This window comes from Mandrillus leucophaeus, unplaced genomic scaffold, assembly GCF_000951045.1.
Source record: "Mandrillus leucophaeus isolate KB7577 unplaced genomic scaffold, Mleu.le_1.0 Scaffold79, whole genome shotgun sequence".
In the NCBI taxonomy this organism is placed as follows: domain Eukaryota; kingdom Metazoa; phylum Chordata; class Mammalia; order Primates; family Cercopithecidae; genus Mandrillus; species Mandrillus leucophaeus.
In genome coordinates this window covers 4,320,774-4,332,728 of record NW_012108585.1, presented here as the reverse complement: position 1 = coordinate 4,332,728, position 11,955 = coordinate 4,320,774, and the positions used below count along the sequence as shown (strand labels likewise).

The following is an 11,955-nucleotide window of genomic DNA, read 5'->3' as shown; positions in this document are numbered from 1 at the left end:
CAAAAACCCGCCTTTACTAAAAATAACAAAAATTAGCTGGACGTGGTGGCGCACGTCTGTAATCCCAGCTACTCAGGAGCCTGAGGCACAGGAATCGCTTGAACTCGGGAGGCAGAGGTTGCAGTGAGCCAAGATGGCGCCACTGCACTCCAGTCCGGGCGACAGACCGAGGTTCTGCGTAAATAAATAAATAAAAGATGAAATAGATTTAAACTTAATGGAATGGAAGGATATCCACATAATCTTTAAAGTGAAAAAAAATCAGGTTCTAAATCTATAGGTATTCTTTGATCATTTTTATTTTTTCAATGTGTAGAGGCATAGAAAAGTCCAGAAGGATCTATAATGAGCTGTTTTGTTTTCATTTTCTATGGGGTAGATCCTTTATTGCATGGAAGATTATTTCACTCTGTTAGCTCTTTTTACATCAGTAGGAATACATCCTCATGGTTTTAAACTTCTTGACACTCTACCCTAGGTAAATATGCTCGGATAGAACTCTCTATTCACCATATTACCTATAAATCATATTGTACTTTTTAACTTTTCTAAATTACTTACTTTTTGCTTTCTCTTCTAGATTATAAAATTCGTGAGGGCAGGGACCGTGTGTAAAGGTTCCCTTGTGAGGAAATAACCTTCACTTATTGAACTCTGTGTACCAAATACTGTGCTAAATGCTTTCAATAATCTCACTCTTAGGGAGGTATTACTACCATCTCTATTTTGAGGATGAAGATACTGAAAGATCATGAAGTTTCCCCCAAATGCCATTGCCAGGCCTGTGTGACTCTTGGCCGTTACACGGTGATCAATAAAAATCTGTTTCATAGGAAAGAAATACAGCCAGCCGTGGCTTTAAGATCACTGGGTGCTGTAGTTGGACCAGAAACCCTTTAAACTCCTTCATAAGACAGATACTCGCAAGCCCCGCCCAGGACGACCGCCCGCGCGCGTACGGATAAGCGTGCAGGGGCGGGGCGAGCTTGTGGGAGTGGGGCGGGGACAGCTCTGATTGGCCAGCGTCGGGCGGAAGTCGGGAGGTTGGGTGGTCTGTAAACGCTGGCTTGTGACAGGGAGGGGGAGAAGGAAGGCCTTCATAAAGGTTGCCTCTCCGTCCCTTCGCTCCCGGGGACCCGCGGAAAAAAAAAAAATCCAACACCCAGGCCCCGCGGCTAGCCCCTTCCCACAGCCTCTCTCCGCTCGATTTTGTCACCGTTATGTGGGAAGCGAATCCGGTGAGTAGCCGGGCGGGACGGGGCGGGCCCAGTGGGCGGGGTTGATGAGAGAGGGGCGGGAAGGGGGCCACCGGAACTGCTTCCCCGCGCTGGCTTGAGTCCGGGTGTTGAGTTCCGGGACCGGAGTGCCAGGGCCTTTTGGCTTCTGCAACCTGTACCTTTTTCAGCAGTGGAAGTGCCTCGGTGGATTCTCCAATGCGTTATTGTTTTCTTGTCACAGTTATTTATTTTACTTCCTGGGATGTTTCAGCCTCATGCCTTCACCGTTTTTTGTTGTTGTTGTTGTTGTTTTTGAGACGGAGTCTCGCACTGTCGCCCAGGCTGGAGTGCAGTGGCGCGATCTCGGCTCACCGCAGCCTCCGTCTCCCGGGTTCAAGCGATTCTCGTGCCTCAGCCTCCCGACTCCCTTCACTGTTTTTTGAAACTTTGTGTTTTGCTTTCTAATTGGAGTAACTGGCCTTGGAACCTGTAGTCAGTCATCTGCCTCAGGTTTACCTGCCAGTCCCATCCGTCTAAAGCAAGGGAATTCGACCCCCTTGTCTTGAATGGGCCTAAGAGGAGCCGTCAGTTCTCCTTTTCCCTTCTTGGTGGACAGCCGTTTAAAACTTGGAGTATGGACTGTTATGTTCTTAGATGTTTTCGTTCAGTGGACAAAGTGATGATCTGGGACATTTCAACTGCAAGTCTGCCTCCTTCCTTGGTTGACTCTGGTATTTTCATTATGACTTCATGTATTTTTGTCTACTTTGCTTTTGTACATTTATTTATTTAAAGTGCAACGTAGGGGCGGAAAAGTGTAATACCTTTCCTCACCACCCATTGTAAGGATCACAGCCACCGCTCCTTGAAACAGAAGATAGGTTAACAAGGTAAAGCATAGCAGATCTAATCAAAGTTTTACGCCACCCGGCACTTCAGAGACCAGGGAGATCTCTATTTTTATGCGTGGGACCCATGAGGCATAGACAACTGTATAAAAATGTGATCGGACAAAGGATATACTCTCATGTTAATAAACTGAGGGAGGAAACCCAGCAAGGCCTGTTTGTTCAGATTCTTCTTGACCTCTCTGTGTATCATTTCTTCCTCCTACGGAGGAGGAAGGACCCTTCTGGAATGAGGGTCTTAGCGACCTACTATCAAGCAAGGTAGGTTAGAGAATTTCTTTTTGGCCAGTTCCTACAGAGAAGGGCAGGGAAAGGTTACAGTAATAGTTCCAGTTTTTATGGCTTGCTTTGTAGGAGAGGGATTCTAGTTTCTGTCACTCACCTTAGGGAAGAAGAATTCTGGTTTCTGTGACTCACTTCAGGGGCGAAAGATGGGCAGGAGACAGAAGGGTAAGAGAAGATCAGAGGGAGACTTTGCTTCCGAGGCTGCTGCTGAGGCCTTCCAATCTCTTTTAGTTCGAAGTACTCAGCATGCCAAAGTGTCATACTTCTGGGTAGCATTTTCTGAGCCCCAACACAACCCTCAGAGAGTGGGATCTATTTGCCAAGAGTATTCTTCTGTTGTTATGGTTGAAACTGCCTGGTAAGATGGCAGATGTACGGTATTTACAACTTAGGAGTTGACTGGAAAAATGACAGAATCATATTTCAGCAGGTTGTTGGACTAAATACAGTTGTGCGCCTCTTAACAATGGGGATACGTTCTGAGAAATTGGTTGTTGGGTAATTTTTTCATTGTGCGAACATCATAGAGTGAACTTTTATAAGCCTACTACACACCTAAGGCTATATGGAATAGTCTATTGCTCTTAACCTAGAAATCTGTACAGCATATTATTGTACTGAGTACTGCAGGCATTTGTAACACAATGGAAAGTATTTATGTATCTAAACATAGAAAAAGGTACAGTAAAATAAAGTATTATAATCTTTCTGTTGTATATGCAATCCATGGTTGACTGAAAGCTTTTATGCAATGCATAATTGTATATGAAACATACGAAACTACCCCTATGCTGAGATAACTGCGTAAATTTACTTTAATGACCCCTAATTTCCATATTTGCAATAATTTCCTATAATCAGTATTCTTCCCCTCTCATTTCTGTAACATATTTCCAGATAAGTTAGAAAGTTTATCAGTACATTTCCCTAAGTTTTCAAGTTAAGTTTTTATCTAGTAGAAACTAGTCTGTTAGTCTGGATTTGTTGGTTGCACATTATGATTCCTTCTTGTGCATCATATAACAGTAGTCATCATCTTAGTATTTTTGATTCATACATATAATACTCTCATCAAGCCACATTAGAGGAAAGTAATTACTTGTATTTGATTTTAGCAAAAATAATTTAGAATAATGAGAATGCACTCTCTGCTTATATATTCAGTTTCACTATCTGTCATCAGCAGCCTTCATTTTGTATTTATATCTGTGTATATCTTTATGTAACTATATGCTCCATTTTTGTTATCAGTCCTTAATTTTTCCATAACAAACCCTTTAGCCACCCAAGTATATGTCTTACTCAGGGTTTTAAATCTTTCACTATATTGTAAGCTCCATATGGACAGGGATTTTTCTCTGTTATTTTTCCTATAGTATCTTCAACTAGAGAACAGAGCCTGACACATAGTAGGCACTCAATTTGTTGAATTCATGATGGTGGTTGCATGAGCATGGACTAGAGATAATTCTTTGCTCCTACTATGAATTTTCCCTCCTCCGTCACACATACATCAGAATTTGCTATTGGATTATTTGTGTGTTTGTGAGAATTATAAAGGCATTAATGAATGTCTTATATACTTGGTTTGTTATATCATTATCTCATTTCTTTGTAAGAAATGGGTTTTCTTTGAAATCACCCGTGTGATTTTGCTTAATTTCAGCAGAGCAGGCCGACTTTTGTTAAAAGTGGGGAACCCTCCACAGATCCTCCCACATTCTTCTTTTGTCACCCAAATAAGACATATTTGTCTTATTGCTACTGTATTTTGTTACTACTAATAGTTTTTCTTCCTATGAGCATATGAGTGCTATTGATAAGCACAATTTGGTTTTAAAAATCAACATTCTACATGTGGGTTTCTCTAGTAATTTGTTAGTTTATTTTAGTTTCGCTTTCCTGGTTTCACTTACCACAATTTCAGTTACCAGAAGTCAGCCACAGTCTGAAAATATGAAATGGAAAATTCCGGAAATGAACAATGAATAACTTTTAAGTTGCATACTGTACTATGTAGTGTGATAAAATCTCACGCCATTGTACTCCATCCTGCCTGGGGCCATGAATCATCCCTTTGTCCAGCATATCCACATTCCATATACTTTACCTGCCTGCTGGTCATATAATAACATATAATGGCACTCACTTATTTATTGAGCACGTATTGTAAGCTAGTTGGTGCGAAGTCCCAGGGATTACAGTGGTGAACAGAACAGACTAGGTCCCAGCCTTTATGGGTTTGCAGTCTGGTGCAGGCAGGCAGACATTAAACAAATAATTACGCAGATAACATTTAATGTGATAAAAAGATATGAAAGAAAAAGAGTACTGTGACAGTGTAGGGGGAGCTGGTACTAGAGTGGGCAATCAGGAAAGGCCACCCTGTGAAAGTAACTTTTATAGAGATCTGAAGGATTGAGCAAGCATTAGCTAGGTAAAGGTTGGCTGGAAGGTGGGGAGAGCTGTTCAGACAGCAGAGATAGTGTGAGCAAAGATCCTGAGGCAGAAAGGAGCTTCGTGCTTGAGAAAAAGAGAGAAGCCTATGTGACTGGGACACAGTGTGCCAGAAGACAAGCCCAGGAGGTGGGAACCAGGCCATGCATGGATTTATGGCACATGATTAATATTTTAAACTTTATCCTTAGAGGAGTGGTAACACATTGAAGGAAGTGTCATGAACATATTTATGTTTTTAAAAAGATTACTCTGGCTGCTGTGTAGAAAATGAATTTATGTATTAGAAAATATGGTAGACATAATAATGGCCTCCCAAAGATAACCACATCTTAATACCCAGAATCTGTGAATATGTCGTTACATGTCAAAGGGGAGGTGATTAGCTAATTGGCTGACCTTAAAATAAAGAGATTATCTTGGATTATCCGGGGGCGGGGGGGCCCAAGGTAATCACAAGGGTCCTTAAAAGTAGAACATGGGGACAAAAGACATGGAGTGACTATGGAAGAATGGTCAAAGAGATACAACATGGCTGGCTTTGGAGATGAAGGAAGGAGGTCACAAGCCAAGGTATGTGGGTAGCTTCTAGAAGCTTGAAAAACCACGGAAATAGATTCTCTCCTACAACCTTCAGAAGGGAATCAAACTCAACTTGATTTTAGCCCATTGAGACGCATGCAAGATTTCTACAGAAATGTAAGAAAATAAATTAGTGTTGTTTTTAAGCAACTGCGTTTGTGGTAATTTGTTCTAGCAGCAAAAGAAAACTAATGCTGAGGGGGATAAGAGGCTGTAGGAAGACTAATAGGTTACAGTATAATCCAGGGTAGAGATGAAGGTGACTTGGACTATGTGGTGTGACTATGAAGTCACCTATGAAGGTGATTACTAAGTGGGGGGGAAGAGAGAAGATCAATTCAAGCTGCATCTTAGATGATGACTTAGCTTTCTGGCACAGGCAGCCGGGAACAAGATGTTTTCACTGAGCTTGGAAAAGGGAAAGCCATATGGAAGATAACAGGAGTTTGTTTTTTAACTCACTATGTTTAATGTGCTTATGAGGCATCAAGTAGTAAAGTTTGGAAGGTAGTTGGTTAGGTAGGTAAGTCTGGAGCTCAGAGAAGGCTGGGCTGGAAATTGAAATTTGAGCCTCAGTGTCTATAGTCTGTCACCCAGGCTGGAGTGCAGTGGCATGATCTCAGCTAACTGCAACCTCTGCCTCCTGGTTTCAAGTGATTCTCCTGCCTCAGCCTCCTGAGTAGCTAGAACTACATGTGTGCACCACCACACCTGGCTAATTTTTGTATTTTTAGTAGAGACAGGGTTTCACTGTTTTGGCCAGGCTGGTCTTAAACTCCTGACCTCAAGTGATCCACTCGCCTAGGCCTCCCAAAGTCGTGGGATTACAGGCGTGAACCACCGTGCCCAGCCCCCAATAAAACAGTATTTTAGAAATTAATGTTTTTATTATCATTGAGAAGGATGATTTTTTTTTTGCAGCTTCTTACAAAGTACTTGTATCTAATTTGATGATAGTTTGAGATGAAGATTAGACCACACTTCGATTACTCCATATGTCTACTAAATTAGGAAATGTTATGCCACAATTATAGATTATCAGAAATTGCAACTTGTGTTTGCTGGCCCTGTCAGATGTTTTGGAATATCAAGGTCAAACACAGACTGAGAAGTTATTGGAAGATTTCTCCCTGAAGACTATATCCTGTGCTCTTTCGGTTGCTCGATTGACAAGCCTATAATATTAGGGTGAATGTTTCATCCAGCCTGAATGTTTGGAAAATAGTAACAAATGGATTCTTAAGTCATTTTCTGACTTCCTCAGTATCTGGAAAGTATTTTCCCATGTTTTGTTTTAACATTTAGTCATGTTCTTTATACACACAATAGTGTAATCAGTCTCACTCTCTGATGAGTGAAGAAAACCATCAGGTTTTGGGAAGGAATCACATCCTAGCAATTGAGCCATTTGCAACATAGCTTGCTGACTTTGAAAAATATATCTTATTCTCAGCATTAAAAATCAGGGTATTTTGGCCCTGAAGTAGTAGGTTCACACTATTTAAAATTCTAGATATATCTCTGCTATACTCCACTTAAGCAGGCCTCTAGAAAGCAGAATTACTTTTTGGTATTGTCAACATTATGAAGAATTTTTTTTGTTTTTTTAAATCTCATCCCTCCTTTCAGAAACTTGTCAGCACCTTTTTCCTTGACAGCCAGCAAACTTGCGTGGGAAGAATAATCTTGCAAACGCTGCCATTTCCTTCTGCAACATCTGAGAGCATGTACTCTGAATAGTCAATATTTGATGATGTTTAATTTCCATTATTTCCTTCAACACTCAATTATAATCAGGAGGCATATTGTTGACTTCTATTTCATATAAAGAATCTTTTAGTAATGTAACAGTGTATGTTTTTGCTATTTGTATACTTCTTGCTCTGTCAATTTTGAATGTCTTACACCTTTTTCAACTTATGTCATAGCTCACAAAAGTATCATTGTCTAAATAAGAACTGTCTTCCCTGTACTATAAGTTTTCACTGATATGTGGAACAAAAAGTTGTTGAGTATTTTTACCTTATATACTATATATGTGTCAAGCACTGATTTATATTTTCTCCACAGGTAGTTTGTCCAATTGTAAAACAAAATATATGCTGAAACACTCACGTGATAGTAATTGCTCTTCTATATTTTGTTGCATGACAATATAAGACATCGAATAGAATCATTTAATAAAAAATTTTGGTCAATAGCTTGTTTCTTCTCAGGCATTAAATTTGAATTGACTAGCTTCTCAGCAGTATCAAGAATCTTCACCTGTTTTTGCTGAGGAGTGCGTCTTTTCTCTTGGTTTCTTCTTTATCCGTATCAACAAAGCAAATGGACTTTGTGCTTTGCATGAAAATAATCTGAAAGTTTCCTTGAGTTTTATACTACTATATTTAAGTAAATGCTAACTATGGCTGATGTGAAATGTATCAACAGAGAGTGAATACAATGGAATATTATAGTGAATGATAACTTTAAAGAAAATAAAGTGATTTTTCATGCAGATCATCATTAATCTTACATTTCAACTTTTCAAAATGTATGTCGACAAATTTATTTCATTACTTTGCCCCTGAAAATGCCTTTGAATGATCTCATAATCCCTGAGGACCATCCTTTGAAGATTCTGAGAGAAAACAAGAAGGAATAGGACTGAGCCATGAGGAACTCTAAAAGTTACAAGCTGAGGAGAAGTCAAAAGTGAAAGGAGACTGAGAATTTATGGTCAAAAAAATAAGATGATCTGAAGAGTGTCATGTCATAGAAACCAAGAGAAGAGCGATTCAGGACAGAGGACAAACTGTGAAATGTTACCGTGAGATAAGTAAGATGAGGACTGAAAAGAGCATAGGATTTAGTAATGTGAAGTTCATTAGACATCCTAGGAAGTATCTTTTGTTTGTTTTTAAGTGATGATGGGTGGGAAAGGTTGGATCAGCTAGAAAAGTTAAATTGGAGTGAGTGATAGCATAGAAAGTGAAGAAATAAACATATCATGTAGACAAATAATTACAGTTAATAAGCCACCAAAGGAGACAAGATGAAATCCTAAAAGCACCCAATCTGAAAGAAGATAGAAAAAGAAGAAAAACAGAACAAAGAACAGGTGGGACCCCCCCCCCCAAAAAAAGAGCAAATAACAAGATGGTAAACTTAAAGCTAACCATATCAATAATCATACTACATATAAATAGACCAAACACTCCAATTAAAAGACATAGATTTTCAGACTGGATTAAAAAAAAACCAAGACCCAAGTATAAGTTGTCTGTAAGAAATACACTTTGAATATAAAGACGTGAATAGAATAAAACTGAATAAAGAAAGATACACAGTGCTAACACTAATGAAGAGAAAGTGTGAATGGTTTATTATTGTTAAGGTAGATTTCAGAGATAATGATATTATCAAGGATAAAGAATGATAAAAGAGATCAGTTAACCAGAAACAATCCTGGATATTTTAGACATCTCATATTAGAGCTTTAAAATGCATGAAACAAAATCAATAGAATAGCATTAAGAAATAGATACCCAATTATACTGGAGATTTCAGTAGTTTTCTCCAAATAATTGATGGAATAAGTATATTGAAAATGAGCAACAGTATAAAAAACTTTAACACCACTATCAACTAACTTGATCTGCTTGGCATTTATAGAACAGTTCACCCATCAACAGCTGAAATACATGGGTTTTCTTTTTTTCCAACTACATAGAGAATGTGTAAAAAGATACACCATATTCTGGCCCATAAAACATGTCTCAGTACATTTGAAAGAATTGAAGTCATGCAAGATGTATTTTCTGACCTAAATGGAGTTAAGTTAGAAACCAGTAACAGAAAGATCTGTAAAATTCCCAAGCATTTGGTAAATAAATAATACTTTAAGGTAACCCATGGGTTAAAGAGATGAAAAGAGAAAATAGAAAGTAGAAAATAGAAAGTAGAAAATAGAAAGTAGAAAATAGAAAATAGAAAGTAGAAAGTAGAAAAGAGAAAATGAAAACATAACATATCAAATTTGTAGATGGTGCCAAAGCAATACTTAGAGGGAAATTTGTAGCTAAATTAATGGCTGTATTGGAAAAGAAGAAATGTTACAAATCAATAATCACAGCTTTCTAAGAAACTAGAAAAAGAAGAGGAAGTTAAACAGGAGCAAGGAAATAAAGGTTAGAGTGGAAATCACTACAACAGAAAATAACAGTGAAAATCAGTGAAACCGAAAGCTAGTTCTTTGAAAACATCAATACTATTAATAAGTTTCTAGCCCAACAGATCAGGAGAAAAAGACACAAGTTACCAATATTAAGAATGAGAGAGGTGACATCACTACATATTCTAAAGACATTAAAAGGATAATAAAGGAATGTTATGAACAACTTTATATCAAGCAGTATGGCAACTTAGATCAAATGGACATATTCCTACAGAGACATAAACTACTAAAGCTCACTGAAGAAACAGATAACACAAATAGTCTAACATCTGTTAAAGAATTTGAATTTGCAGGAAAAAATCATTCTTAAAGAAAATTCCAGGTCCAGATGGTTTCAGTGGTGAATTCTACCAAATATTTAAGGAAGAAATCATACTAATTAACACAATTTTAGAAAATTGAAGAGGAGGTAATACTTAACAGTTCATTTCATGAGGCTATCATACCTTTATTTCAAAACCCATCATAGAAAACTACAGACCAGTATCCTGCATGAACATATGTGCACAATTTTAAACAGAATTTCAGCAACTCAAATCTAACATATATAAAAGGATTAATACATCATGACCAACTGGTGTTTATTCCAGGAATGCAAGGTTGGTTTAATGTTTGAACAGTAATCAATGTAATTCACCAGGTAAACAAACTAAAATGAAAAACTATATGGTGATTCCAGTACCTGCAGAAAAAGCCTTTGACAAAATCGAATATCGACTCCTGATTAAAATTCTTGGCAACCTAGGAATAGAAAGGAACTTGCTCAGCTTAATGAAAGGTGTCTGGAAGGAGGTTAACTCAGCAGGCTGGGGTTGTTCAAACCTTGCCCATTCTTAAGCTTGTTTCCATGACTGTCCTTTGCTCACCTCCAGGGAACTAAGCTCTTGAAATTTTTTGTCTTAATAGTGTATTTGCATGCCTGAGTCGTTGAGCCGTGCTATACCAGTTTGTCCAGATTATTTATACTAGCAATGCGGTTTATGGTGAAGACCTGCTTTCCCTCTGGGAATCTGGAACTTCAGTAAAAGGTCAGTCACACAGGTGCTGTTATGTTTACATGACTGATACCCAGTAAAAACCCTGTACACTTTGGCTCAAGTGAACCTCCTTGGTTGGTAACACTTTGCACATATTGTCGTACATAGTTGGGAGAATGAAGTGTGTTCCATGTGACTACACTGGGAAGGGACACTTGGAAGCTTGTATGTAGTTTCTTCTAGACTTCACCCCATGTGCTTTTCCCCTTTGCTGATTTTACTCTATGTTCTTTCACTGTAGTAAAGTGTAACCATGAGTAGAGCAACTTTTGAGTCTGTGAGTCCTAGCAAATCATCAACCCTGAGGGTTGTCTTAGGGACCCCTGACATAAAGGGCATCTTCAGAATACCTTTATCTAACAACTTGATGGTGAAAGACTACTTTCTCCCTAAGATCAAGAACAAGGCAATGATATCCATTCTTTATTCAGTATTCTACTAGAAGTTCTAAGGAAAAGGGAAAGGAAAAAAGGCATCTAAATCTTAGAAGAAAGAAAGCAAGCTGTCTTTATTCAGATAATATGATGCCTGTGTAAAAATCTGATGGAATCTTTAAAAAGCTCTTAGAACTAATAAATGAGTTTCATAAGGTTGCTAGATACGGAATTCATATACAAAAATCAGTGTATCTCTCTATATGCTAGCAATGTATAATCAGAAATTGACTTTGGAAATGCAGTTCCACTTACATTACTGTCAAAAATGTGAAATAAGTAAGCCTGAAAGTAGCATAAAAGATTTGCAATATCTGTACACTGAAACTTACAAAATGTTCTTGAAAAAATTAAGACCTAAATAAGTTGAGAGATATAATTTATTCATGGGTTAGAATACTCAATATTGTTAAGATGCCAGTTTTCTCCAGACAGATTGATAATTCTATGCAATCCCAGTAAAAATAAAATCAAAGGACCTATAATAGCCAAAGCAATTCTGAAAAAGAACAAATTTGGAGAGCTAATGCTATCTGATTTAATGATTTAGTGTGAAACAACAATAATCAAAACGGTGTAGTATTGGCATCAAGTTAGGGAAGTTAATTAATGGAATGGAATAGAATAAAAAATAGGGCAACAAACACATGAGTTTTTAAATAAAGGTAAGATTCAGTGGGAAAAGGACAGTTTTAACTAATGATGCTGAAACAATTGGATACCCATATGCAGAAAAATGAACTTCACTTCATACTTTGCTATACTATAAAAATTATATAGTATATTATATAGTATATAAAATATATAGTCTATAAT

At 37.9% G+C, this 11,955-nt stretch overlaps 1 protein-coding gene across 2 annotated transcripts in view; it reads left to right on the top strand.

Moving 5' to 3' along the window:
- The first annotated feature begins 1,001 nt into the window (after nt 1-1,001).
- PARP11 (poly (ADP-ribose) polymerase family, member 11) overlaps nt 1,002-11,955 on the top strand; it is a 63,334-nt gene continuing 52,380 nt past the window's right edge. The window contains exon 1 of one of the 2 annotated variants that reach the window (XM_011967177.1): nt 1,002-1,238. In XM_011967177.1, coding sequence (XP_011822567.1) covers nt 1,221-1,238 — 18 coding nt within the window. In that variant the 5' untranslated portion in view covers nt 1,002-1,220. The remainder of the gene's footprint in view (nt 1,239-11,955) is intronic. The other variant, XM_011967178.1, reaches the window with a different exon arrangement.